At 42.8% G+C, this 27,404-nt stretch overlaps 2 protein-coding genes and 1 long non-coding RNA gene across 3 annotated transcripts; all 3 read left to right on the plus strand.

Annotated features, from left to right (window-relative positions):
• The first annotated feature begins 4,900 nt into the window (after positions 1 to 4,900).
• LOC122132872 lies at positions 4,901 to 9,690 on the plus strand. Its single transcript, XR_006152388.1, has 3 exons — positions 4,901 to 5,377; positions 5,495 to 5,515; positions 9,460 to 9,690. It is a non-coding gene; the product is annotated as an uncharacterized LOC122132872 (long non-coding RNA).
• A 164-nt stretch (positions 9,691 to 9,854) lies between these two features.
• On the plus strand, positions 9,855 to 11,070 carry LOC116220036 (oncoprotein-induced transcript 3 protein-like). Its single transcript, XM_031565178.1, has 4 exons — positions 9,855 to 10,296; positions 10,393 to 10,488; positions 10,737 to 10,855; positions 11,059 to 11,070. Exons 1-4 carry the CDS (start codon positions 9,855 to 9,857, stop codon positions 11,068 to 11,070), a joined length of 669 nt encoding a protein of 222 aa, XP_031421038.1.
• A 13-nt stretch (positions 11,071 to 11,083) lies between these two features.
• LOC105909091 (alpha-tectorin-like) lies at positions 11,084 to 25,726 on the plus strand. The gene is made up of 20 exons (XM_042703941.1): positions 11,084 to 11,383; positions 11,558 to 11,677; positions 11,833 to 11,986; positions 12,132 to 12,388; positions 12,478 to 12,624; positions 12,753 to 13,332; positions 13,440 to 14,023; positions 14,143 to 14,704; positions 14,803 to 15,401; positions 15,754 to 16,318; positions 16,807 to 17,003; positions 17,129 to 17,338; positions 17,466 to 17,654; positions 17,774 to 18,063; positions 18,377 to 18,645; positions 23,352 to 23,471; positions 23,646 to 23,830; positions 24,455 to 24,615; positions 24,991 to 25,236; positions 25,519 to 25,726. Exons 1-20 carry the CDS (start codon positions 11,084 to 11,086, stop codon positions 25,709 to 25,711), a joined length of 5,928 nt encoding a protein of 1,975 aa, XP_042559875.1. The 3' UTR covers positions 25,712 to 25,726.
• The last annotated feature ends 1,678 nt before the right edge of the window (positions 25,727 to 27,404 follow it).

Genomic DNA, 27,404 nt, shown 5'->3' on the forward strand with positions numbered 1-27,404 from the left:
AAGCGGAAAGCGAACACCAGTCTGTTATGCTGTGTAGTGCATGATGGGTTTTGCGCGAACTTTACTGGAGCGACTTTCAACATGTAACCATCACGTCTACAGCTTGTATGCCTAGTGCATTCTGGGTAATGCAGTTCACTTAATCTTTACATAACAACACACGGTCCAGTGAACGCATACCTAAATTCAATGGTGCAGAGGTGGAGGTACTGTTGCAGAATATAGATGTGTCCATTCTATTCCACAATGGCTATATCCACGCGATTGAGTTTAGTCTTTATTTATTTATCCACTGCCATTTGCAGTGTTCGTGTAGTGATTTTATTTGACATCACAATGCTTCGTAGAATCATGACTATAAATGTGAAACGTAATTGATTATGATAAATGACCGAACGGTCGAGGTTAGTAAGTTGTTTATTTTATGGCATTTTTTGCTCCTTACATTTTGTAATTGAAAAGAAATGGTAATTGTGAATAGAAACATGTCGTTTTGTTCAGCTCTCAGTCTTCTCACGACGCAGTTTGTTTCAGACGTTGCCTAGCAACCAATTACTTGCTAACTTCAAGTTACAATGATAAATAGAAAACGGTTCGGCTAAAATTATTGAGTAGACTAGAGGAAGAATCTAGAGCAGGGGTACTCAATTAGAAACCCAAAAGGTCCGCTCGCCAAATTTCCATTCAGTCCAGGGTCCGGAACACTGACGGTCAAAATCCCAAAACATAACTCCAACAAAAACGATCGAACTATGCACAAAAGGTGATGTGGCCTTATTTGTGTGAAAGGTTACACTTTTTTTGTGGTTTAAACTTGGGCATAAAAGGTGTGAAGGCCAGGCAGAGGCACTGATGTAAGTGTTCATTAGTGAGTGTGCTCCTGTATTTGTTTTTCACCATATTCATGGTTAAAAAGGCAGACTCACAACAGTATGTTGAGGTATGCACGCTCTTGTTGTGTGGCTGGTCTAACTATTACACTGCATGTTGCTTGGTATGATTGCAGATGATTTATTTTTCTGCCCCTCACCTCAGAGTTCTGCGGGTATTTTTGTTCGAAGTGTGCATGCTTTGTTTCATAGTGACGTTCCACGTTACCACTTTTGACAAGGGCAACCGTCTCGTTGCAGATTAAACACATCGGTTTTGTGCTCCCCACAGGCAGCACAAATGCATACTTGTCAGTCCACTCTGTCTTAAATAAGCGATTTTTGGAATCAACTTTTCGGGTTTAAAGCACGCCATGATTTTCGTTTGCTGAGAAAAAGATACCGTTCACAAATCTATCTGCCCGCGTTGTTGCCAATGACACACACAACCTGCGTGACCCACAGAGCTCGCGGCCAACATTGAGTGAGTGAGTTGTCATAGTGATGTTGTTATTACAGCTCCTGATTGGACCTCTGGATTGGACACGGAAGATAGAAACCACATTGAGTAGGAAAAAATATATAGCGCGAATTCACGCACCAATGAAAACTCACTTGGATCATGATTAAATTAGAATGCTGATTTTGGCTTCGGTCCAAATTTGATTACGTCTGGGTCCGGATCCGGACCGCGGTCCGCCTATTGAGTACCCCTGATCTAGAGTCTAGAGGAAGAATGTTGCGCATAACCCCTATTTACAGTAAAGTAACAACACAAGTGATTCAAACTATAGTAGTCTAGTCTTCATCATCACTTTCAATAACATATTTTCGCTGCTTCTGAATTCCCTCATGGCTTTTGATGTCTTTTTTTTTATTATTTTTTTTTTTTTTTACATTTCCGCTGCCTCTGAATTTCCTTAGGCTTTTTTTTTATGTCTATCAATATCGCTAATTTTTAAAGATGACGTCAGAGGAGGGCAATAAGAATACTTATCAGACTGGCAGACCGGCGAGGAGGTCAATACGCGGCTGGCATGACTACCCATTAGCCAATCAGAATGCTCGTTCTGTCGTTGTTGCCATATAATAAATAGCATTATAGGCTAACTTTTGCATTTTTTTTTTTTTTTTTAAAATTTTCTAAATTCCCCGAGCTTAACTTCCCATGGAAATTTACCGGAAACTTTCCGCCCCTTTGCAACCCTAAGTGTCATTAATGGGAATAGTGGAAGGTCAGACGGATGGATGGACAGATAGAAAACCGGTCAGACCAGCTGACTGATTGGTTGGTTTATTTAATGAGACACATTATTCACACATTGTGAAATATGATTGCTGAGGGGTTTCTGCCTTTCTGAATTAAATAGATAAAAGGGGGATTTATTTCAAACTTTTAAAAATGGCTCCATTGGGATGATCTAATGTGGGAAAATCCAAAGGAAAAGGTGGGAAATAGCAGAGATGAGAAAGAGGCATAACACAGAGTAATAATGGGATGAACAATGGATAGACTGCAGAAGCACCAAATAACTACTTACCGAGTGCTCATGTAATGATTTCGTTAAGATGCTGTTGGCCGTGGGCCAGGTCAGGGGAAGAGCTGTCTCTATAATAAAAGAATGTGGATCTGTGTGTGGGTGATGGGAATTGCTGCAAAGCATCTGCCTCCTGCCATGAGACAAGTCGAGTTTCAAGTTCTTGGTATTATCAACTACAAATAAACAAGCAGCTGCTCACGTGACTTCAGGTAACTCAAAAAGGTGTGTTCAGTGACATTTTTTAAAAGTATTACTTTCAAAATGTAAAATCTTTGAGCTCAACTTTCTAAAAAGAATATGGATGTTTGTCATACAAAAGAACATGGCAATGATCAATGGCAATTTACAGGCCTGACATACATTACACATCTGCAGACAAGCATGGGGATTTGTGTCTTAAATGTGAGGGGGGGGCAATCATACCGTGAACTAAGTTTTAGATGTCTAATCCAGTGCAATGCCTTTAAGTGATTTAAAGTCCTGGTTGTGCACTATGCAGTGCCCTGAGAAACAGATCCACGAGAGGCTGGCTCACACTAGAATCATTCAGACTGCATAGCAGCTTCATAACTATAGATGTTTATATGTACCTTGCTACAGCTTGGTCTTCTCCAGCTAATCACAAGGGAGACAGCTGATATCCAGCTACAGACACAAAAGTACACCATAGATGTCCACTGAACCACCCCCTTATGTGCCCTTGTCGCCATTGTGCCCTAAGGGGGTTCAGGCCCTGGGCTCGTGTGCGTGGAGCAAAAGGTTTAGTGCAGATTAGAATACTGTGTGGGAAATCCCATTTCAAACAGAAATGTGACAGTGGAATGATGTTTGACTACTTTGCCACTACAGGTCGTATGCAACCTGATACACATACAGTTCATTCTGCAGATGACAGTACTAAGAACTTCTCACATAGGTTTTCAATGATTACCGCGTGTCACACACAGATCTGCAGTCACACCACATTTTTTCATGATGCAATAACAGCTTTACCTCTGTGACACTGCCACTCCTAAACCCAAAGCAAGGTTCAATAAATGTAGACCATTTCATTTCATTCATTATTTAGCCTATTAACGTATTTCCTCACAATCACCCTTGACATCTTCCACACCCTCAAAGTCTTTCTCTTGCTCGGGCAGCATGCCACTCACTGTAGGACACTTGCAAGTGGCAAAGAGCGGGCTTATGTTGGACGGCTTGAGTAGGCTTAATATGTTGACACATCGTGCAACAAACAAATCTGAAATAATCGTTATTTGTGTGTTTTTTTTCCGCTTTCAAGTTCATTAACATTGCAGGTCCTATGAGTTTAAAAGGCAGCAGTGATGTCACCTGATATTACTAAATTAGGGTATGTTTCAGCAGTGTGTACATGGACAGGGTTAGTTAAGTACTACTTAAGAGCAGTGTGTACATGAACAGTGTTAGTTAAGTACTACTTAAGAGCAGTGTGTACATGGACAGTGTTAGTTAAGTACTACTTAAGAGCAGTGTGTACATGGATAGTGTTAGTTAAGTACTACTTAAGAGCAGTGTGTACATGGACAGTGTTAGTTAAGTAGTAGTTAAGGGCAGTGCACATGAGTTTTAGAAGCGTGTGTAAGTTTCAGTGACACATGCCCTCTTCAGCACTCCCTGCAGCAGTCTTTCTCTGAGTGGAGAGCTGGGACTTGTGCCTGCGTCAGTCAGGCTTCACCTCATGGCCCTCCTCATCAACAGACTTCTGATTTCATGATTTCATAATTCATGGCACTCCTCATTAACAGATTTCTGCATTGCTCACTGCCATAATGCAGGTCAATCATACTGAAATGAGTCCTATGAAGGCAGGAGAAAGTGTCAAAATGTCTGCAACTTTCCGCATGTCATGGCATAATCAACCGCTTAATCAATCAGCAGTGTAATAGCCTTTATTATTGTCTGTGCACTGGTTCCAGGGCTTAATATGGTTATTCACAACTCTTGACACCTGTCAAAGCATCAAGGAAGAGATGTGAATATTTCATACGAGATTACGGGAAGCCGTACAATACAGTAAGAATGTTTTTTTTTGTTAACCGGTTTGTAGGTTACATACCTGAGCTAAGTGATTCCCCACCTCCAGGCTGTTTTCGGTACCAAGCCATCTATAAAAGAGATGGGGAGAATCGTACCTCAGAGATCCAGGGGAAACTCAGAGCGCTAGTCACATTCTGCACAACCTCAGCCTGAATACTGGTAAGGTGTATTTGAGCAAATTCTTTAATTATACATCTGATAACTATAGAGGTGAAATTGTTGGTGACAATATCTCATAATTTGAATGTGCTTATAATACTATAAATAGATAAGAATGCCTTAGCAAGTCAGCATCGAGTACTAAACAAATGGTTCATAAAGAGTTTTTATAGGAGTTGGAGGAGATAAAAGTAGAGATATATACAGAAAAAGAGCAGGAATACAGAGATAATTGATGCTTAGTTATACTAAAGTCTTTATGCTTACCTGGGTCTGCCAGTACTCTGTCAGTAAGTGGAATTATCTCATTATTTTACTTGAGCAAGAGACACTTGTTTACTTGCAGAGCATTTTAAATTGGCAACTGCCCAAAAGATTCAATAACAATAATATAACTATGCCACGCAGATAAGAAAAAGTAAATATAGCCTTTAGGGAACAAACTGTATACTAGTTCATGTGTATTTTAACACCTTGATAAATGCTTTGTTAGTTTAGACAATTCCACATGTTAATGTACATGCCTCCAAGCTAAGAGTGGGTCCTTGTTAGCGTTCCTAGCCTAAAGTAGTGTATGGCTACTCTAAGCATGCTTTTGTGTTTGTGGATGTGATGCTGCATGATGTTTAGAAATCAGCAGCTGAAAGGAGTGGGTCCTGTCCTGCTTGTGAGAGAGACCAGGTGCAGCAGTCACCATGAGCTTTGCCATCTGTGTGTGTGCGCTATCCGCAGCGATGCTGATGATGGGTAAGACCTCTTAAAGCCGGTTCAGGCAGATTCCTGCACACACACTGGATGTAATATCACGATCACTGCTTTGTGCCATTCTACTGAAACTAATATTCTATTCTTTTTCTTTGACAGGTGAATTCACAATGGCACAAGGTAGGCAATTTATTCAGAATTATTCAGCAATGAATGGAATGAAGCCACATCTTCAACTTTTTAATGTTTGCTGACTTAGGCCTAAGACATCAACCATGAACCATGCATTTTATAACAAATAATAATACAGTAAGTACATAGACATGTGAACAGTCTTGTAATCACTCTACACAGATAATGTTATCCTTTAAACTAGAAAGTATTTCGAAAGAACAATCTGATAGTGTGAAAACTCTATTGGCATTTCAGGGGTAATTTTCTTCTGACAGACTTCATTGCCCCTCCTCACAATCAGGAAAGGTAGTTTTAAATGAAGAAAAGTATCTCATATGAACTGGCCATCAATAATTCTTTCTAGATGAACTTGTATTGTGGGATAGATGCAGTCCAAACGGTAAACTGCCTTTGAAAGTGTTAATCATAAGTCACTGTTTGCTGCAAAATGATCTTGCACTGTGTGTCGCCTCCTTTGTTCTCTGAGGACAAACACAGAACAGAAATACTCACCTGCTGTGACTACGTTCACTATGAAGCCATACAGAGGGAGACAGGAAGCATGACCCGTGTTCAAATCTGATTAAGAAGTTGCACCTTTGGACACTAATACTGTTACAATATAATACTAATAGTGTCCTTAAATAGTTACAATAGAAGTTACAAATATTCACACGATAAAATGTCCATGTCGCCTTTCAATCGTTTCCTCTTTTAAAGGAACTAAACTGTAACATAACAAACACCATCATAATGTACACAAATCTGTAGTTTAGTTACGACTACCTGCTGAATAGTCTGGGCAGCTAGTCGGATTGACAGGTGTGTTTATCTGTCCTTCAGATGACCATGACCAGAGATGGAAATTAGTTTTTTATTTTCTAATTATTATAATCACACTTTTGTGTTTAAAAAATTATTATGTCACGTCTGAACTCAGCTCCGGTTACGCCCCCTTTCTTGACTTTGAACTCACACACCTCCGCTACAGCCAGTCACATTCACACACCTCCGCTACAGCCAGTCACATTCACACTCCCAGCTCCACTTCATCCACAATCACAATCAGCACTGATCCCACACACCTGGCACTCACCGTCCCAATCACCTGATTACTGATCCCACACACCTGTCACTCACTCAATATAACCTCCTCACTCCCTCCACTCCACTCCGGATCCCCGACCGCCACGCCTTTTAGTATTAGTTCTGGTCCGCGCTTCTGCGCCGTCAGGTCCAGTGTCAAAGGGTTCGCCACGACTTCAAGGTCGTTTAGAATTAGTTCTGGTCCTGCGCTCTCGCGCTGTCAGGTCCAGTGTTTTTGTGTTTTCCACGACTCCTAGGTCGTTATAGTTAAATTTGTATTATCCCCACTCAAACTTTTGAGTGTTCGACTGTATCCCCTGTGCGTTCCCCTTTGGAGTTTGTTGTCTCCTGTGCTTTTGTATCCTGCATTATTACTTTTGTGTTTTTTCCCCTGTGCCCCCGGTTCTGGCTGTTCTCAATAAACTCTACCTCCCTGCAATCTCTGTCGACCGCCGCTCCGTAAAACCTTCCTTGCTTCAAAATCCCTCCTCGTCAAAATCTGAATCAGATTATCTCCTGAGGTGACTTTCCTTGTATGATGCAGATCGCCTCCTTGTGACATTTGGAGGCTTTGTGGTCCTTGATAGCCTCCAAGTTTAAGTTTAGTGCCCACAATAAAGCTGTTTATCTTGCTGCTGGCGAAGCCTCCGCTGTTCCACGCTTCTCATTGAAAAATCACCTTTAAACTTTTGATTCATGAACTTGAGTTGTCTACTCTTGCGTAGGCCGACTGACTTTACACATATGATAAAGCCACATTGATATTAAAATAGTCTGTTAGATTAGGCTATTCATCTTTGTAAATGAATGAACGATCGACTGACAAGGAAGTGAACTCTGGCTTTGCATTTCATATCCAATCAAATTGGCGGTTAGTGGCCCGAACCTTACTCTGATTGGTTTAGATGCAGGAGCAGATGTAGCTAAATTTAACCTTACAGCTAGTAAGCAACAACACTATTTAGGTAGGCTGCCTGACGACTGAGTTGATGATTCAATTGCTTCAATTATGTTTGTTAAAGTGGCATCTAGTGGTGAGGTTGCTCAATTGCAACTAGCTGAATATCCTTACCTTTTCAAGCGTGTGCGAGTACCTGTGGGCAGACAAAGCGTAGACCCTAGACGATCGGCCTACCGGATGTAAATTCTTCAGTTTACTAATGGACTAACATGACAACGTGAACGTTTGCCGATAACACACGCTGTCCGATAATTAACACCGTTTATTTAAGCTAACCAATTAAATAACTTTCACACAAAAAATCCATCGATTATGTGTGTTTGTGATGTGTAACATATATCCTTTATCAATCACTCACGTTATTGACGTTTATGTTATTTATCGCTACAGAGAACACCTAGCCTGGATACCAGACCGAACTTAGCCCCGCCCACAAATATTTTGGTTGGGAAGTTCGGTCTGGCATTACTCCATTGAGGAGAAATTATCTGCGGACAGACATTGCCGTACCAATCAAATTGTCAAGGCGGGCTTTATACGATGATGGACAGATGATCAACCGTAACGTAATCAACCACGTCACCAAAGAGCTTTTGGGGTGAATTCGTTTTCAACAAACATGGCTGCCGTTGTAGAGCTGAAATGTGGTGATTCGAGTCTGTTTTAGAAGACATTGACAGCACATTCATTTTGAAAGAGGAACAGAGAAACGCGATCAAGGCATTTGTCGATCGAAAAGATGTTTTTGCCGTCCTTCCTACGGGATCCGGTAAAAGTTTAATGTATCAGCTGGCCCCATGGTCTACGTTATGGTCATACTACGTTGCTCTGATTGGTTCTAGATATATCCAATTGAGCGAAGAGGCATTTTTTTTCCTGGTTCGGTTGAAACACGCCCCATAATCACAGCCCATTGGAGCGGTATCAGACTCATATTCTGACTAGAATTATGAGTATGACATCGTCAGGCTAGAGAACACCTAACACAAGTGTAATTCAGTTGCTATTAATGTTGAACAGCAGCGTTAAACGTGACACCACATTAAAAGACAGGCAAACGACATTGTAGCTCAGCGAAAAAGTAAAGGTCCTGGTATTAGCCAATGGTGTTTTCCGTTCCTGCCTGGTAACTAATCTTAACCAATCAAACATTCTAGAATTACATCCAGTAGGCCGATCGTCTAGGGTCTACCCTTCGTCTAGCGACATTTTCCTGCCTTTCAACTAATTTGCACTATTTTTTCAAGACATGGCTCTGGTCAGTTTGGCACATTTCATAGGGTTTTCTGTACTTCGCATAGCTGACATTTTCCTGCCTTTCAACTAATGCCACTATTTTGTTTAATGCATTCATAATTAATTGAAATAATTATACATTTGATCCAAGTTATTGAAGATAAAATTACACCTGTTAGGTCTATGGCCATAAAATGGTCAGACATGTTGAGGTGTAGCTAACTGCAGTATTATGGTACACAGGCACACCAAGCTCATAAAACACTATAATAGTGAATACATTTGTAGCTTTCACAGCACGACATGTCCAACTATATTGTAAAAAGACACCAATTAGCATGCTTGCAAGATTTTCTCTGTGCCAACAGTGCTGTTTGTGTTTAAAAGGGTTTTGCATGCCTTTTAGGTTAGCTTGCTAGTTTACTTTTTACTGCTACTTTAGCCTAATATTACATATTCTATATTCCCTAAAGAACAACAGCTGAGTAAATGAATGTGCCAATCATGTTTCTCCAGATGAAGTGATGGTATCGTGGTGACACACTTGTGTACAGTCCTTGTTGCCCCATGGGGAACATGTTAATGTTGTGTGAAGTGTGATCTAACATGTAGTTCCATTATTCATCAAAGAACAAAACAATAACAATGTATTCATCTATTTAACCAGTAACAATGATGTCAAGTACAACAACTCTACAACACTCTACGGCAACAACATCTCCAGAGGCACCACCTGACACCCAACCTTCTCCAGGAGCAACAGAAAGTCCAACATCTTCAATTCTTGAACCAACTGAAGCAACAACTTCAGTATCAACAGCAGCAACAGCAGCAAAAGCAGCAACGACTGCAGCATATCCACCGAGTACACCAGATAAATCAACATTTATACCCAATGGTGCACATAGGCATACTGGTAACTATGATTCCAAACAGTTATTTAAAGGAGTATTAATACTGCTAGTTTTACTGCAACTTTGTTATTCATCACTGGCAGCTCTAGTGGTATAAAGTACAAACAAATCTTTCTTTTGCTTATAAAACTAATCTAAATTACTGGATATGAATATTTCAAACACAGGTTCTGTGGCTACCAGCCCTGCGTTTGACCCTTGTCACAGGTACTCTGTGCTAGATGACGCATGGAGGGCTGCCAACAACACAATCCATGACAACTACAACATCTTAAAGTGTGACACTAACGTCTACTGGCAAGGCTGGTACCGGATGTTTTACCAGGGAACAGATGCCCATATGCCAGAGTACTGCGTGAGAATGAACCGCTGTGGATCCCATGCTCCTTTGTGGCTGAACGGAACACACCCGCGAGTGGGGGAGGGTATCGTGACGCGTCAGGTCTGTGGGCACTGGAAGTGGGGATCGTCCAATGCAGAGGACTGCTGCAACTTTGCAAACCCACCTGTTAGAATCAAAGCGTGCCCTGGAAACTACTATGTGTATGAGTTTGAGAGACCATTTTACTGCTATCTGGCCTACTGTACAGGTGAGTGAGTGAAGTCCTTAACCCTTGATGTAGTCAAAGTCTGTTTATGACAATTCATTTTTATTCAGATTTATGTTCAACTTTGACCTTTTCCAGATGTGGGTGATATTGCTTTTAACATGAAAGCCCCAGAACCAACTGATGGACCAACACCACAACCCAACATTGGAACGACAGCAAGGCTCCCTTCAAGTGAGTCACATTAAGTAACAGACAGTGTTGATAACAGTGGTGGAAGAGTGGACACAAATTAATTATCCTACGAAATTACAGAATATAAGCATAAAGCATATGATTTACAAGTTATTTTAAGGAGTATTTAATACTGCTAGTTTTACTGGAACTTTGTTATTTATCACTGGCAACCTTAGTGGTATAAAGTACAAACAAATCTTACTTTAGCTTATAAAACTAATCTAAACTTTCCACATCTCCTCCAGGTGTATTTTACCCCTTCGGACCAGGGGATTCATATTCCAGTCGTGTCGATGATGGCTCGACATCCATTAACACAGCGCAATCATTTCGCTATTTCAGGCAGGCATTAACCCGGATATATGTAAGTAAATGTGTTCACTTATTACAACTCACATTAGCAACTCCTGGTAAAAATCCTTTCCTGGAAAGGGCAGACCCAAAGAAATAATGTGTCTGTATGTGACAATTAAGGTGTCAATATCTGATAAAAAAATCCAGAAAAGGCTTTGGAAAAATCCAATAAAAATGTACCATTCACAGACAACTTACAACTTTTCTATCTAGTACCTCATTTGAGTTTTCCTTCACAATGAGTCAATTGGTGTTGCAGGTTAACAACAACGGATTTCTCACTTTTGACAATGGATGGCGAGGATGGAGTCCATACCAGTTTCCTGCTTATGCACACCGCAACATCATTGCCCCGTTCTGGACAGACATTGACAATCGACGTAGAGGCACCATATCCTACCGCCAGTACACCAGTGGCAGTGTCCTCCAGCAAGCTTCAACAGACATCAACCAGTACTTCCCTGGAATAAGCTTCTCAGCCTCCTGGGTCTTTGTTGCAACATGGGACAAAGTGGAATATTACTCGCACTCAGGAACAGTAAATCATTTTTTTGCCCATATTATGGTTCTGAAGCTTCATCAGTGTAATCATGTCTGGGACAGAAGAGACATTACTTGTAATGGAACGGGCTTTGAAATTATTATTAAGTAAAACTGTTCAATTTTACTCCAATCACTACTTTAACATCCTACTTGTGTCTCATTATCCAAGGAAACATCATTCCAAGTGGTCCTGATCTCAGGGGCTCAAGTCGCATTTGTACTGATGAATTATGGTGCCATTGCTGCGACACGCCATCATGTGCAGGTAAGCAGACCATACAGGCTAAATGTCATGAGGTTCTAAAACCCCCCCCATCAAGAATGAGAGATAAACTTTTATTAATACCGTTAGGGAAATTCAGGTGTGGGCAAGACCTATAACATTACAGTATAGAAAGAAATGTATGTACTTTTCGTTTCAACTCTCACATTCTTGTTTGGCAGGCTGGCTATGACACCATCAACTCAGCACATCATTTCTCAATCCCTGGCTCCTTCATGAGCAACATCGGCAATTTAAGGCACACTAGCAACGTCAACAGACCAGGTCGCTGGGCCTTCCGGGTTGATGATGGACCACAAGGCTGCCAATATAATGGTGATTTAAAAATCGATTATAGCACCCTTACATTCTTTATTCGACCAGTGTGGGAATTCACCAATTCTATAAAATGGTCATACCTTACTGCAAATATTACACCAAAGCTATAACTAAACAAAACTAATGCAGACAACACGCTTAGGTTTACCTGTGCAGGTTGGAGACTCTTTCTGGACAGATGCCACCTGTCAGCAAAGATGCACCTGCGTCAGTGGAGGCCTCCTCCAGTGCCAGCAACAGCCCTGCACCTTTTCTCAGGTGTGTCGTCCAGCGGCCTTCCAGTACTCCTGCCAGAATATTCAGCGACGCACCTGCACCATCTCTGGAGACCCCCACTACTACACCTTTGACAGGAAAGTCTTTCATTTCCAGGGAACCTGCACGTACATACTCTCCGAGGTATGATTCAGTTATTGCCTTTTAAAAGATGGGATAATTGGGTCTTAGTTTGGGAGCTTTAATTATTTTCACTTGCCTTGCCTTCACAGGCTTGTGGCAATGGACTGCCATACTATCGTATTGAAGGGAAGAATGAGCATCGGGGCAGCACACGTGTGTCGTGGACCCGTCTTGTAAGAGTGTGGGTTTACGGTGAGGAAATTGAGCTGGTCAAAGGCCATCATTACCAAGCATTGGTAAGTACAGTATACATACCAGATAACATGAATACATATCAAACTTTTCCAGCCACCAAATATACAAATTTAAGCTCAAACTGTTCTTCTCCATTTAGCCTAGTGTTAATGGTAGCATTCTCCTTCAGGTGAACGGTAGTTTTGTGACGACCCCATTTACCCTACGGAATGGGGCCATCCAGGTCTACCAATCAGGTTTCTCTGTGGCTGTCAGTACAGACTTTGGCCTGCTGGTCACCTACGATGCTTATCACTATGTCAGAATCTCAGTGCCCTACGAGTACCAGAACGCTACCTGTGGCCTGTGTGGCAACTTCAACCAACACCGTCATGATGACTTCCGAACCCGTGATGGGCAACTTGTGAGTTCAGACGTGGAGTTTGCCAACAGCTGGAAGGCCCCAGGGGACACTGACCCAGGCTGCCAGGACGTGCAATGTGCAGGACTGGCTTGTGCTGCTTGCACCGATAACCAAAGGACTCTTTACGGAAACACTGCCCACTGTGGAATCCTCAGCAATAATGTTGGCCCGTTTGTTTCCTGTCACTCAATGCTGTCTCCACAGAGCTTTGTAGAAAACTGTGTGTATGATCTGTGTGTGGGTGACGGCTACCAGCCCATCCTCTGCCAAGCACTCAACGTGTATGCTGCCCAGTGTCAACAAGAGGGCATTCAGTTGGGCCAGTGGAGGAGAGAGGGATTCTGTGGTGAGTACTGCTTCTCTCAGGTACAATATGATGAATCCAGTAACCAAGTCAGTTTGGAAAAGTTGTCTGATACAAGCATTGAACACACCCATTTTTTCCTTCCGTAGAAATCCCCTGTCCAGCCAACAGCCACTTTGAGTCTCAAGGAACTGGATGCCCTGCAACCTGCAGCAACCCCAATGCTACCCAGAATTGCCCACTGCCCAACCTGGAGAGCTGCATCTGTAATGCTGGCTATGTCCTAAGCGGTGGGGAGTGTGTTCTGGAGAGTGACTGTGGCTGCACCTTTGAGGGGCGGTACTATACAGCTGGGGAGACAGTGGTGCTAGACCAGGACTGTGGGAGGCGCTGCCACTGTACTCATGGGACAATGAGCTGCCAGACACACAGCTGCAGTGAGCTGGAGGTGTGTGGGGCCCACGGTGGTGTGCGGAGCTGCAGACCTCTCAGCTACGCCACCTGCTGGGTGGAGGGTTACGGGTCGTATCGCACCTTTGATGGAAAGACCTTCCATTACCCAGGTGCCTGTAGTCTAACATTGGCGAGGGTCAGGGGACAATCAGAATTACCTCATTTTCAAGTAAATGTCGAGAAAGTTCCCACAGGCCTTAGAGATTTTGCCAGACACCTGAAGTTTGAAGCAGAAGGAACACAAGTTTCTGTGGAGATGGGGGAGGGAGCCAGAACAAAGGTAAGTTGTTTACATACATAGACACAGAGATGTCTAACTAGCGAGCCTAACACATAAGACAGTTCTCAATTTGAATACCGTGATACACATCTCTAAGCATAAACCTAATGTTCTCTTAGGTGGATGGGCAAACAGTGGGCATTCCTTTCAGTGTCAGCTCAGGTCATATTCACATCTACCACAGCAGTGTAAAAGGTGTTGTCATAGAGACCAACTTCGGAGTGATAGTGAGAGCTGACTGGCCTCATGTCATCCGCATTACCGCTCCTGGCAACTACAATGGCACTCTAGGAGGCCTGTGTGGAGATCTGAATGGAGACCTTCGCGACGACTTCCTCTCCCCCACTGGAGTTCCCCTCTACGACTCACAGCAGTTTGGGGACAGCTGGAGAGATGGCTCCCTGTCAGCATTCTGTGTGGACCCTCAGGTCTTGGAACCAGGACACTACCAGAACACTAGCCAGTTCAGGGAGCTCTGTGGCATCATGGGATGGGCACACGGGCCTTTTAGCCAGTGCCAAGCAAGGCTGGACCCCTGGGGACGGATTGAAGACTGTGTCCAGGCTCTAGCGAGAACACGTGGTACTCGAGAGGCACTGTGCGAGGCACTGCGTGGCTACACCCTTCTTTGCCAACAGAGTGGACTCACAGTAGGGGAATGGAGGAACATCACTAACTGTGGTAAGATCAATCACCTCTGTTAATCCTGACTTTGTAAAAGATGTAAATAGCAAAAGGAATCTTTTGAAATTGAACTGACCTTTGATTCATCTTTATAGAGGTAACCTGCCCACCCAACAGCCATTATGAGCCATGTGGAACATCCTGCCCAGCTTCCTGCCCAAGCCTGTCTTTCCCCTTCCTGTGTACTCAGCAGTGTCAGGAGGGGTGCCAGTGTAATGACGGGTTCCTCCTGAGTGGGGATCGTTGTGTGCCACCCATGGGTTGTGGCTGCCACCATGGCGGGCGCTATAGACAGAGTGGAGAGCGCTACTGGTATGGTGAGGAGTGCCAGTTCCTGTGCCAGTGTAATGGCATCACCGGACAGTCGAATTGCATGGCCTCTTCTTGTGGTGCTCAGGACTCTTGTCGAGTCGTGGATGGACAGTACGGTTGCCATCCTAAACCTGAAGCCACCTGCTCGGCCTCTGGAGACCCACACTACACCTCCTTTGACAGACGCACCTTTGACTTCCAGGGTACATGTCGTTATGTCCTGGCATCAGTTTGCAATGGAACACGAGGCCTACCTCACTTTCAGGTGGAGGCCAGGAATGAGGCATGGAATGGTCTTCACGTCTCCATCACTGTGGCAGTTTACGTCAATGTGTCTGGACATCTGGTGTACATCTCAAAAGAAAATCGGGGGACTGTACAGGTAAAGGTTAAGTTCAAATTATTGTTTAAGTCATCTTCATTCTCATTCCATCATGGTGGAAGCAGTTTCTCATCCTGTCATCTTTTCTCAAATGACTGGTTACCATGCTTGAAGTCACTTTTAAAAGATCTGTCAAAAACTAGTTTGTTAAGCAATTAAAAAAAAAAAAAGGATAAGTAATTATATTTCCTCACCCTTTATTATTTGTTGTGATAACATTAGTTATTAATGCTGAAGTAACATTAGTTAGTTATTAGATGAGATTAGTGTCTGCTTGTCATATAATCCTATTCAAATGCAATTATACACAAACACATGAAATCCTCTCACAAAAAAGTAACTCTGACTTCAGGTGAATGGGGAGACAAGAAACCTGCCAGTCCTTCTTGATGGGGGCAGAGTGTCTGTCTATGCGAACGGACTGCACACGTTTGTGAAAACAGACTTTGGTCTGACTGTCAGTTATGATGGCCGGTGGGTGTTGGACATCACAGTGCCATCCAACTACAGTGGTGCCACATGTGGCCTGTGTGGAAACTTCAACGGCATCCAGGGTGATGACTTTACTGTCCAGGAAGGGAGTTCTGGCTCTGTGGCCCTGTCTGCTTCTGATTTTGGAGACTACTGGAAGGTTGATGACGGCATGCCCTGTACTGGAGGATGTGGAAACTCCTGCCCAGTGTGCCAAGATGACTGGAGAGCCCGTGCCCAGTGTGAGCTACTCAGAGCTAGCATTGGGCCACTGAGCTTCTGCCATGCCCACGTGGACCCCCAGCCATTCTTTAACGACTGTGTCTTTGACGTGTGCCTGTCTGGGGGCAGAAACGATGTCCTCTGCCGTGAGATGGAAGCATATGTCAGCGCATGCCAAACTGCAAATGTCATAATTTACCCTTGGCGGCAAAATAGCACCTGCCGTAAGTTTCCAGGACCTGGCTCAAACTCAAGGCACTTTTTGCCGTTTCAATCATTTGCATCTTACCAGAAGCAATCAAAACAATGTATTTCAAATATCTATTCAAGCTACAGTCTGTGATTCTGGCAAAAATGGTTGTTGAGTTTATCATACTGAACCCCTCCCTTCCATGTACCTGACGCCACATGTTGATTAGTTGAAATGGTTCATTGCTTGGTCTGAGCCACTAGGTTTGTTCCCAGTTTACACAGTCAGGACTGTGTGTGAACTCCAGAGTTGTTTTGAGTGACACACCGAACAGCCTGGTAGAGGGCAGTGAGGAACAATATGCGGAATTTGACAAAATGTGAATTGGATATGAATCAGCTACTGCACCTTTCAGCTTTACTGCTGCAGTGTTGGTTAGAATCATGTACAGTACTTGAACTTTCAGCTGCAGAGTTGATTAAAATAAAAAAAAAGTAACAAAGTCATTACCCACGTCAACAGAAATGGAGTGTCCAGAAAATAGCCACTACGACCTGTGTGGCACAGAGTGTGGGCACACCTGTGCCAGCAGCATTGATGCCAGCTGTGACAGGACCTGTGCTGAGGGCTGTTTCTGTGATGATGGATTTGTGAGGAGCGGGGGGCGCTGTGTCTCTGTGGAACAGTGTGGCTGTCTTTATGACGGCTTCTACTTTGAGGTAATTACAAAATGACCAAGGGTCAAGGTCAAATTATGCAGTAATTTTAAGGAGCACATAACAATATAACATTATGTCTTCTAGCAAGTATTTTTCACGTCAGTGTTGCTCTCTTGTGTTGTCAGATCGGGGAACAGTTCTGGACACAAGCCTGCTCTCAGCGCTGTGAGTGTTTTGCCCAAAATGACCTCCGCTGCACCCAGTCCTTTTGCCCCCCAACTCAGGAGTGCTCTGTCAGAGATGGCCGCCGGGGTTGCTATGGTCATCTGTCGACCTGCACAGTCTGGGGAGACCCTCACTACATCACCTTCGATGGGGCTGTGGCTCACTTTCAGGTAGGATAGAGAGTAAAGAAATCTAAAAATCAAACCGAAAGTGAGGTCCTAATTTGAAGAGAATTTTTTTCCAGATGAGTGTGTTTGAACTTCGTACATAATCATGCTTTTTCATTCCCATCTCCAGGGCACCTGTGCTTATGAGATTACCCACACCTGTGGCAACATGAGTGATGGCGCATTGACCTTCCGTGTAGTAGCCGCTAATAGTCACCGTGGCAACTTAATTGTGTCTTTTGTGTCCACTGTGGATGTGTGGCTCTCTCATGGAGGAGTACAAAGCCACATCACTATTGGGCAGAACAGGAGAGTCAAGGTACCTCTCACAGAAGTGCACATGAAGGGTCTTCTGAACGAGGATGTTCTTGTAGTTCAGTACATAATGCAAACACTTCTGTCCCACCTCACTGTAGCCGTCTCCCGCTTTGTTTTCAGGTTGATGGTCAAGACAACAATGCAAACAGCATTCAGGTTGGCTCCCTGGCGCAGTTGACTCGAGAGTCTGGATTTGTGGTTGTGAATGCCTCAGGGGAGCTGGTGGTCCAGTTTGATGGTCATAGTAGACTTCTAGTCAGACTGAGTCCAAATTATCATCAATCTGTGTGTGGGATGTGTGGGAATCACAATAACAACCCAGCAGACGACAAGGTTCTGCCCAATGGCACTCTGGCCCAGACTGACAGGCAATTTGGCCAAAGTTGGAAATCAGATGCAAGCAGTCCTGGGTGAGTATGATTTGTGTGAGAAGTTAAAAAATGTATTGGGCAAGACTTTCAAACTCGGGGATTAAATGGTAGACAATATGTAAACTGCATGCTCAAAAATATCCAGACTATATCAAAGACCATTCTATTTAGTTTTCAGTTCACTATTAATTAAAAAGTGAAAAATCCTAGTTATCAAATGAAAGTTATTGTGTCCTGACAACGCTGCCATTTGCACCTTTAACATTCCAACTTGCAACATGTCTGATACTGATTTCTTTCAGTATCTCCCGAACTGCATTGTGGATCATGTTCTTCTCCTGATCTTCCCTAGATGTGGAGCCAGTGACCGGATTGGAGACGGGATGTGTCTCTTCAGAGCAGAATACACAGATCTGTGCAGCATCATCACCAACAGCAGCGGCCCGTTCCAGCAGTGCCACCTGCATGTTGACCCACAGGCGTACTTCACCTCCTGCGTGTATGATCTCTGTGCCTACACACCAGCCAATGGCATGCTGTGCTCAGCGGTGGAGGCCTATGAGACAGCTTGCACTGTGCTGGGGCTCCAAACAACAGAATGGCGTTCTGCACTGCATTGCTGTGAGTACAGCAAGTGGACATCATTTTCATTGCCTGCCTTGTCTTCCTCATTGATATATTAATTGCCTACATTTTTGTTGGAACTTAAGAAATAAGAAAGAAATAGATGTGTGTCAATTAAATTATTATCAGCCCCAAGAGGTCTAACAGCATGATAAAGCTGTGGAGGTACTATGGACACCTGCAGAGAGTGATGAATTACTAATGCCATTATTGTAAGCATTCATTAAGGCAGCATAAGTTATTTCCTCTTCTGAAAGTGGTAGCTACTTCACTTACACACCATGACTCCTGTGATGTACATAATAGAATATAGTTAGAATATCTGCTATGAACCAATACATAGATTGCTGATAAGAAGTGCCATAATGCAAATAAATAGTACACATAGGTTTGTGATTATTCTGCAAATTTCAGAAGAACCACGTATCGTTTCCAGTAGAAACAGTGGTGGTCTGTCTGTCTGGCGCTTACTGGTAGAGCCTGCCTTTATGGATGCATTAGCACAAGCTTCCACTTCCACTAAGTGTTTCATCGTACCACACGGGGGAGACAGACACTTATTTTACCGTTACAAACTACAGATCAGACGAAAGTGGAACAGATCTTCCTGATACGCCTCGCTCAGTGAACAACTATGGTCCAAGAAACGGTAGACAATAAAACCAAACGACAAAGCGCGAGCATCCAGTATTTTGGATGTGCAGCGAACTATCAGGGGCGGAGATCCCATTTCATTGTAGGGGGGGACAATACATGGTAACATTTCAGAGAGTAATTCCTGGGGGGGGACATGAAAAAATTGCTGTCACGAGAGCTAGCATAACTTAGCTGCTAAATACCGAATTCTAATAACATTTACAAACAGAAATTCGACGTCATTTTTAAATTCTCTAAACGGCATTAAATGTACTAACACAAAATATCTACTCACAGACAAATAATGTCCAAAGTTCAAACGCAAACGAAGGCTCTTCAAGGAGGAATTCAGCTGCATGAACGTCTTCTCCTGTGGTAGATCAGTTCAACAATAAAAAGTAAACTAAACAGCGTCTTCTATCGCATCTACTGTCCACAAGGTGGCAGTGTTTATCTAGCTACAGCTACTAAAGCTAATACATTTAAGCAGAGCATTTCTAACGCTCCTTTGCAACTTGGCTCTGGCTCTATGTTAATCGCTGCTAGACGCTCACTGTTCTTGTGCTCCCACAGCTCATTCACTTTGAAATACTGAAACGAAATCTAAATGATCGAAATAGTGCTTCTTTAACTACTAATAATTGACCATCATTGAGAAAAACGGATCAGAATCTGCAAATCATACAAATCAAACTACTGACAGAGATGGCAAATGTAAACAACCATCAAAACACCTGCTTTCTATATTTTTTATAGCAGTAAAATGCACACATTCAAATATACAAATGTTTGTACATATACACAATTTGAAATATGCATGACCAAGACCATGCACGTTTTCTTTGCCCTCCGTTCTCGTACCTTCGTGTGCTGCATATCAGAAATAGCCAACAGAAAAGCGAATTATTCTGAGACAGCTCCTGTTACCATGGAAACAACAAACGAAGCTAGCTTTAGTATCTATATAGCTACTGCATATCAGAAATGGCTAACAGAAAAGTTTTGTGAAATTACAGTTTTTGAAAAGGAAACATATAATTGTCAATTTCACTGTTAAATCATATGTTTCTCAATACAATATTTCAAACTAAATATAGAGAGCAGACTGACTGCCAGTGTCTCACTATTTGATTTGTATGCTATAGAATGTAGAATTGATGTGAACGCAATCACCAACGATTTCTCACAAATTCAGCCCTTAAGAACATGGGAGCAGTCCAATCTGGCTGATTTATGACTGATATTTAGCGTTCTTAAATTCTGTTCAAAGTTAAGAACGAATCCCAGATGAGAAAACTTTCATGATTGCCAGAATTGTCCCAGGAACTTCGAAAATGGAGTTTAGAAAAAAAAAATCTTCTTTACATGTTCTTAACTGCGTTCGAGAATGAGGTCAATCTCTTTACATATCGTGTATCATAGCGGCAATGACAGGGGAGAGAGGAGGAAACAATCTCACAATCTGACCCTGTACTGGGCTGATTGACTGAAACACGGAGCTGCCGGCAGGGGCGGAGATCCCATTTCATTGTAGGGGGGGACAATACATGGTCAAATTTCAGAGTGTAATTCCGGGGGGGGGGGGGGACATGAAAAAATTGCTTTCACGGGAGCTAGCATAAACTGCTAAATACCGAATTCTCTTATCACATTTACAAACAGAAATTCGAAGTCATTTTAGAATTATCTAAACAGCATTAAATGTACTAACACGAAATATCTATTCACAGACAAATAATGTCCAAAGTTCAAGAGAAATTGATGCTCAAAATAAGTTATAAAACAGCTCAACAGGGAATTGAACTAGCAATCTTTCGACTACAATACAACTACTCTACCTCCTACGCCACTGTCACTCCATATTACAATACCAGCATAGTTGATGGACCGCAGAAAAAGATGACATTAATTTAACTTCAGATAATTTAACAAATCTGGAGAGGCACTGAGATGTAGACCTACGTTTATTAACTAGCATGAACCTGCCCTGACAGGACAGTGTCCTAGACTGTCTAGCTAGCTATTTTAACTGTGATAATTACCGGCATGCGTGTGTTATCGGCAAACGTTCACGTTGTCATGCCAATCCATTAATAAGCTTATGTATACTTGTGCATATCGATTGGAACTTCGTAAATGGAGTTTAGAAAAAAACTTCTTCTTTACATGTTCTTACTGCGTTCGAGAATGAGGTAAATCTCTTTACATATCGTGTATCATAGCGGCAGCGACAGGGGACAGAGGAGGAAACAGTCTGACAATCTGACCGTGTAGGCTACTGGGCTGATTAACTGAAACACGGAGCTGCCGGTAGCCCTGCCCGTTGGAAACAGCATGTGAACCAAACCACTTTGAGGAATAGGGGGAACATGATTTTTCAACACTTAAAAAACACATTTGTTTACGTCTATAATTAGCACCGCTTGTGTCGTCGTATTTTTATTTAAAAAAAATAAAATACATTTTTTTTAGTTTTCAATGATTGTTGGGGGGGGGGACAACTTTATGGTAGGGGGGGACACGTCCCCCCCCGTCCCCCCCGGGATCTCCGCCTATGCGAACTATTCAAGCCCACAGACTCAATACAAGTTAACTAAATGGCCTACAGACAATCTGAATTCATAACGGAAAGTAGGCTACAAACTTCAATATGGTACAAACCTAACTTTAGCATACTCGCCCAAACCAAAACACCACACATTTACCAAACCTATGACGTTGTAAGACCACTCCAGCAGTTAGCATATAGGCTAGCAACATCGAAACTTATTGAAATAATCACGGGTAAAGATAGCTAGCTATCGAAGTTAATTTTTTTTAAAGTGTATATTTCTGGCTACCTACCCATGTTAGCGTGTAAAGAGTCAAACTTTGTCATATTCAGCTAGTTATGAATTGACTATTGTGCTTAGGAAATACAAATACAAATATATCTTACCTTAGTAGAGAAATTATACCTTTAGATTTTAAATCAATGGTCAAACCCCGCACGCGCAACAGCCTCGAGTTCTGTGACTGTACAGTGTCGCTACACAATGGTAGTCCTTTGGGGGATCGTAGTCCCTCACATTGCGCATGCGTCATTTTGCGACACTGTCGACTACTGTCGACAGCGAAGCCGCGCGCGCGCATGCGTCACAACGACAGATCCGTTTTCAATCATGGAGAAAAGCGACGAAAGCCAGTTTTTTGAAAACATGACCATTTATTTAAAAACAAAGAAGATGTCACAGTGGACAAAACAGATGAGGTGGAGGATCAAAAAGTCTCTCCCCAGTTTCGTTTCATATGTTGACGTAGAGCCTTATGCTGTTAGCCGTTTACAACATAATTAAATATAACATTAAATATACCCACATTATGCATTAAGACAAGCCCCATATGTTGACGTTTATACCGTTTACAACATTATTAAATATTACGTTAAATAAACCTACATGCGTTAAGACAAGCCAGATATGTTGATGTTGATGTTGAGCCTTATGCCGTAAACCGGTGTCTGAGCATGCGCAATGTGAGGGACTACGATCCCCCAAAGGACTACCATTGTGTAGCGACATACAGTCGTGTTTGGAATCCTCTTTGATTTGTGATGGACAGACTTCTATGCAGAAAAACTTCCATGGCATCAGATGTATGCAGTAGTTCAGCCAGCAAATAACGATGCAAATGTTGTGAATGCCTAATTTCATGGGTAGTCTTTGCAGGTAAACCACGTAGCAGATAGGAATACATATATATTCTTTTGTAATAAAGCAAGTGAAGGAAGTGCTTTTGTATTGTGATGAAAACCAGTCATACATCAAAATCTACCACAGAAAGTTTCTGCACTGACTGTTTGCTTAGCCTGAGCCATAACAATATCTGCATGACCTGCAGTACAGTACTTAGTGCATATTAGTTTTATTCTGCCTATCAGATTGACTTTCCTACTTTAGTGTTACAATTAGTGGTCTACTGATACATCCAGGTTTGTTCTATGATCTTATTTTACCCTGCTTGTTTCGGCCTATGCCTATTTGAATTAATTCTACTAATACGTCTGGATTTGTCATGTTTTTGAGCAGCTCTTGATGACCCCTGTGAAGAACTGGACTGCGCTGAGGACGAGTGGTGTGGCCAGAAAGATGGAGTCTACGGCTGCTTCTGCAATGAGGATCACCCGAGACCTCATGCTGAGTCCTTTGGTAAGGTCTAATTTGACTACCAACATTGTTATTACTAATGGTACTACTGCTATTAATATTAATAGATGTTGGATAGAAGTGTATTATATTCCTCCTTCTTTATTTTCCCATATCACTCTTCCCCTCACCTTATTCAACTCTTTCTACCTTTTTCTCTCCTCCCCTCTTTCTCAGACTCTGTGGAATACTGTTCCAGCAGCACAGGCACCATGTCTCTGTCTCGCTGCCAGCTGTTTGAAGCAGGCTTCTCGGCTGACACCCTCCACCTCAACGACCCCAGCTGCAACGGCACACTCCAAGATGGCAGAGTGGAGTTCCTCTTCGACAATGAGAATCATACTTGTGGAACCACTCTAAGGGTACAACAGCTTCTCCACCAAAGATTTACAAAATAAGCTATTCTTTAGAGTACTATTGTCTTGAAGTGTTAATCTTTGAGCAAAGCCAAAATACCTGGCAAAAATGGCAAAGCACCCAACAGTTTAAATATGTTTACTCAGAATTCACAGCAGAATATGGATGAAGGGCCATTTTTGTCCCCGCCGCCGCCACGCCCCCGTCCCCTGGACGCATATTTTGCCTCACTTGAAACTGTCACTAACCGCCGCCACCACGCCCCCGTCCCCTGGATGCAAATTTTGCCTATATCACTTGAAACTCTCACTGACCGCCGCCGCCACGCCCCCGTCCCCTGGACGCATATTTTGCCTATATCACTGTCACTAACCGCCGCCACCACGCCCCCGTCCCCTGGACGCTTATTCCGCCATTATTTTATCTAGGCCTACATGAAGTTCTGCAGCCGTAATACTGTTTCAAAAAAAAATATATATTTCCTTCGGAGGGGCAACTTCAGTCGAGGAGGGCAAACGGGCAGTTGCCGGAGCAACCTTAGCCCCCTCCTGTGCACGTCCCTGGATGAAACCATTGTTGGTTTCTACCAAAGACATTGACCCCTGTATGTGCTGTCTGTTGCCCAACAGAGCAACAGCACCCACTTCATCTATGAGAACTTAATCCAGGGGGAGGCCAACTCAGCCGGTGGCCCCATCAGCAGAGAGAGACGGATACAACTGCTCTTTTGCTGTGTCTACCCTCTCACTCAGGCACTCTCCATGGACATGGACATCAATCCCCTGGAGAGGTTGGTTTTGCCATTATGTCCGCACTTTTGTCTCACTTTTTCTTGGTTAGTTTGCAGTGCCTTTCTCCAGTGACCAAACACAATAAATTGTGTATAAACCAGTGATTAGTTCATGGAGACTGAATTCTCCTATTCCTCACTCATTAAAAACAGTGCCCCCATCCAGATAGTAGTCTACTATTCCTCACTCATAAAACACAGTGCCCCCATCCGGATAGGAGTCTTTCACAATATTAAAAACAAAACACAATCACAGTTCATCAACTACTCCCCCCGAATAATGCCCCTCACAGAGGAACTATCACTCTCATCAAAGCCTAAGATTTCTGCCTGTCTGAAAATGAACTGGAAAAAATATTTTGTGTTTATTTCTAGTGTTGTGACTAAGAAGTTACCAGGAGGTCAAGGAGCCTACCGTGTCCGAATGATTCCCTATGAAGATGCAGGATTCTCCCATGCGTTCTCTGGGAATGTGACTGTGGCGGTGAACCAGCGGATGTACGTGGCTGTCCGCCTGGACGGAGTGGACAGCCGCCAGATCGCCATGGTGATGGACTCCTGCTGGGCCACTCCTGTCAATCAGGCAGACTACCACATCCGATGGGACCTCATCAGAAACGAGTAATTTGTACCAATGCACCAATACACCAACTCTTCCCTCTTACATACCTTACTACCACACTATCACACATGCCTAAATGAATAAGGGACGTAGAGCTCCTACAACATATTAAACACATGATATTTACCCTACCACACTATCACACATGCTTAACACCATCATAATTTGAGTCCTTATTTGTTCAACCTTTTTCTGTTGCTCATCTTGTGGGTTTTTTACCCTTCTTCATAAGTACCTATTGTCTTCACTGTCTCTTTTGCCATATGTTATTCCCCCTCTAGGTGCCCCAACCCCAATGACAACACAGTGGAGATGCTTCAGAATGGCGTCAGCACATCAGGTCGTTTCTCCTTCAGGATGTTCACCTTCACTGCAAACACCTCCAAGGTTTACCTGCACTGCAGCATCCACCTGTGCTTGGTGGCGAGCAGCGACTGCACAGCCGTAAGTTCACCACATCTAGTGCACACCTGACTAGCAGAGTAATGGCAAGGTTTGGCTATAGTTCTGGCCTATTATGTTTGTCACAGATGTTTTAATAAAATACAACTTTGCTGAATGTTTGTCAGATTAGGAGCAAATGTTAAAAAGAAAAATATCTTGTTCCTTTTCTCTTCCTGTTTACAGCACTGTTACCCAGGTTACCCCCAGAGGCAGCGTCGCTCTGTTGATTTCCATGACAGCGCCTCCATCTCACTGGGGCCTCTGGTTTGGGCCAGTGGCAGAGCAGGTAAACATGGATAATTCAACACTGACTACACTCAGCTAGTTGTCAAATGTCTGTTTGTGTGTGCAGGCTATTTGATCCTTTGTATATATTTAGTGCTATTAGGGGTTGTTACCTACCTGACCCTAGATTAGAAATCTGCCCATCCCACATTCACTTATTGTGGTCTGAAATTGTTCCCTTGAATCCAAATGAATTCTGTCATCTCATTTGTGTTTTTTTCCAGATGAGAGAGACATGATTGTTCCCCGAACCCTGTGAAGCCTCGGGTCTGACTGCATCTCTGATAGTCTTGTTCCTCTCTGCTCTCACTCTCACGCCTCTCATCTAGAACAGAAAACAGCTACACAATCACCTGGCTCTGAAACCAACATGCACAGCATTCATAGAACACAGTTACACAATCACCTGGCTCTGCCAAACCAACATTCACAGCATTCATAGAACTCAGCTACACAATCACCTGGCTTTGACAAACCCACACAAAGCATTCATAGCACAGAACACAGCCAGACAATCACTGCAAAAAAAACTTCCAGCCATACTGGCTACATCTGAACCTATACTTGCAAATATGGCCTATTTCTATAAATATTAACTATTTGCCTCAATGACGGTCATCTCTGAGATGATCTGACAGTGCTGCACCATTTCCCTTCTGTGGTAACATACAGGAGAGCACGGTGTCCTGCTGATTGATATTCATGTGAGAACATACCTAGACAATCACCTGGGTCTTGGAAAGACCTACATTAACTGTGTTCATATCAGAAAACACTTTTAGCCATACCAGCTACATCTGAAATGATCTGCACTTGCAAATATATTTATTTAATATTAACAATGTTCCTTGCTGAGCTATAGAGCTATACTATTTCCTTGCTGATCATGGTGTATTACTGATTGAAATGCATCCTTTTATGGTGTTTTGGGGGAAATTTCAAATAAATAAAGTGGAAAATAGAAAATGTTGCATGTCACGGATGTACATTATGGCTCTATGTGTGTAGAGAAAATATCATGTTTGATTCGACAGTTTTCTTAAAAGAGACATGTGAAGTATGACCGGTTGGATTCAGTGTCTTGATGGCGTAATGTAGTGACACCCAGTGAAGTGTCATTAGGGTTGCAAAATTCCGGGAAAATTCAAAGCTGGAAACTTTCCATGGGAATTAACGGGAATATACGAGGAATTAACAGGAATATATGGGAATTAACGGGACATTTTGGAGTTATTTATACTAACTGTATTTACCTTGTCATATGGCAGACAATGGGCCTCATTCTCGAACATTTTCTTAAGTGTCTTCTGAAATATCTTCTTCGAAAGACCAACCTAAGATAAGATCTCGGCCGGATTCATGAACGCCTGGAATTTTTTTCTTAAACCGCCAGTGGTCTTATCAGTGCACTGATTCTTAAGTTAAACATATGTTCTCG

This window comes from Clupea harengus, chromosome 1 (assembly GCF_900700415.2).
Source record: "Clupea harengus chromosome 1, Ch_v2.0.2, whole genome shotgun sequence".
In the NCBI taxonomy this organism is placed as follows: domain Eukaryota; kingdom Metazoa; phylum Chordata; class Actinopteri; order Clupeiformes; family Clupeidae; genus Clupea; species Clupea harengus.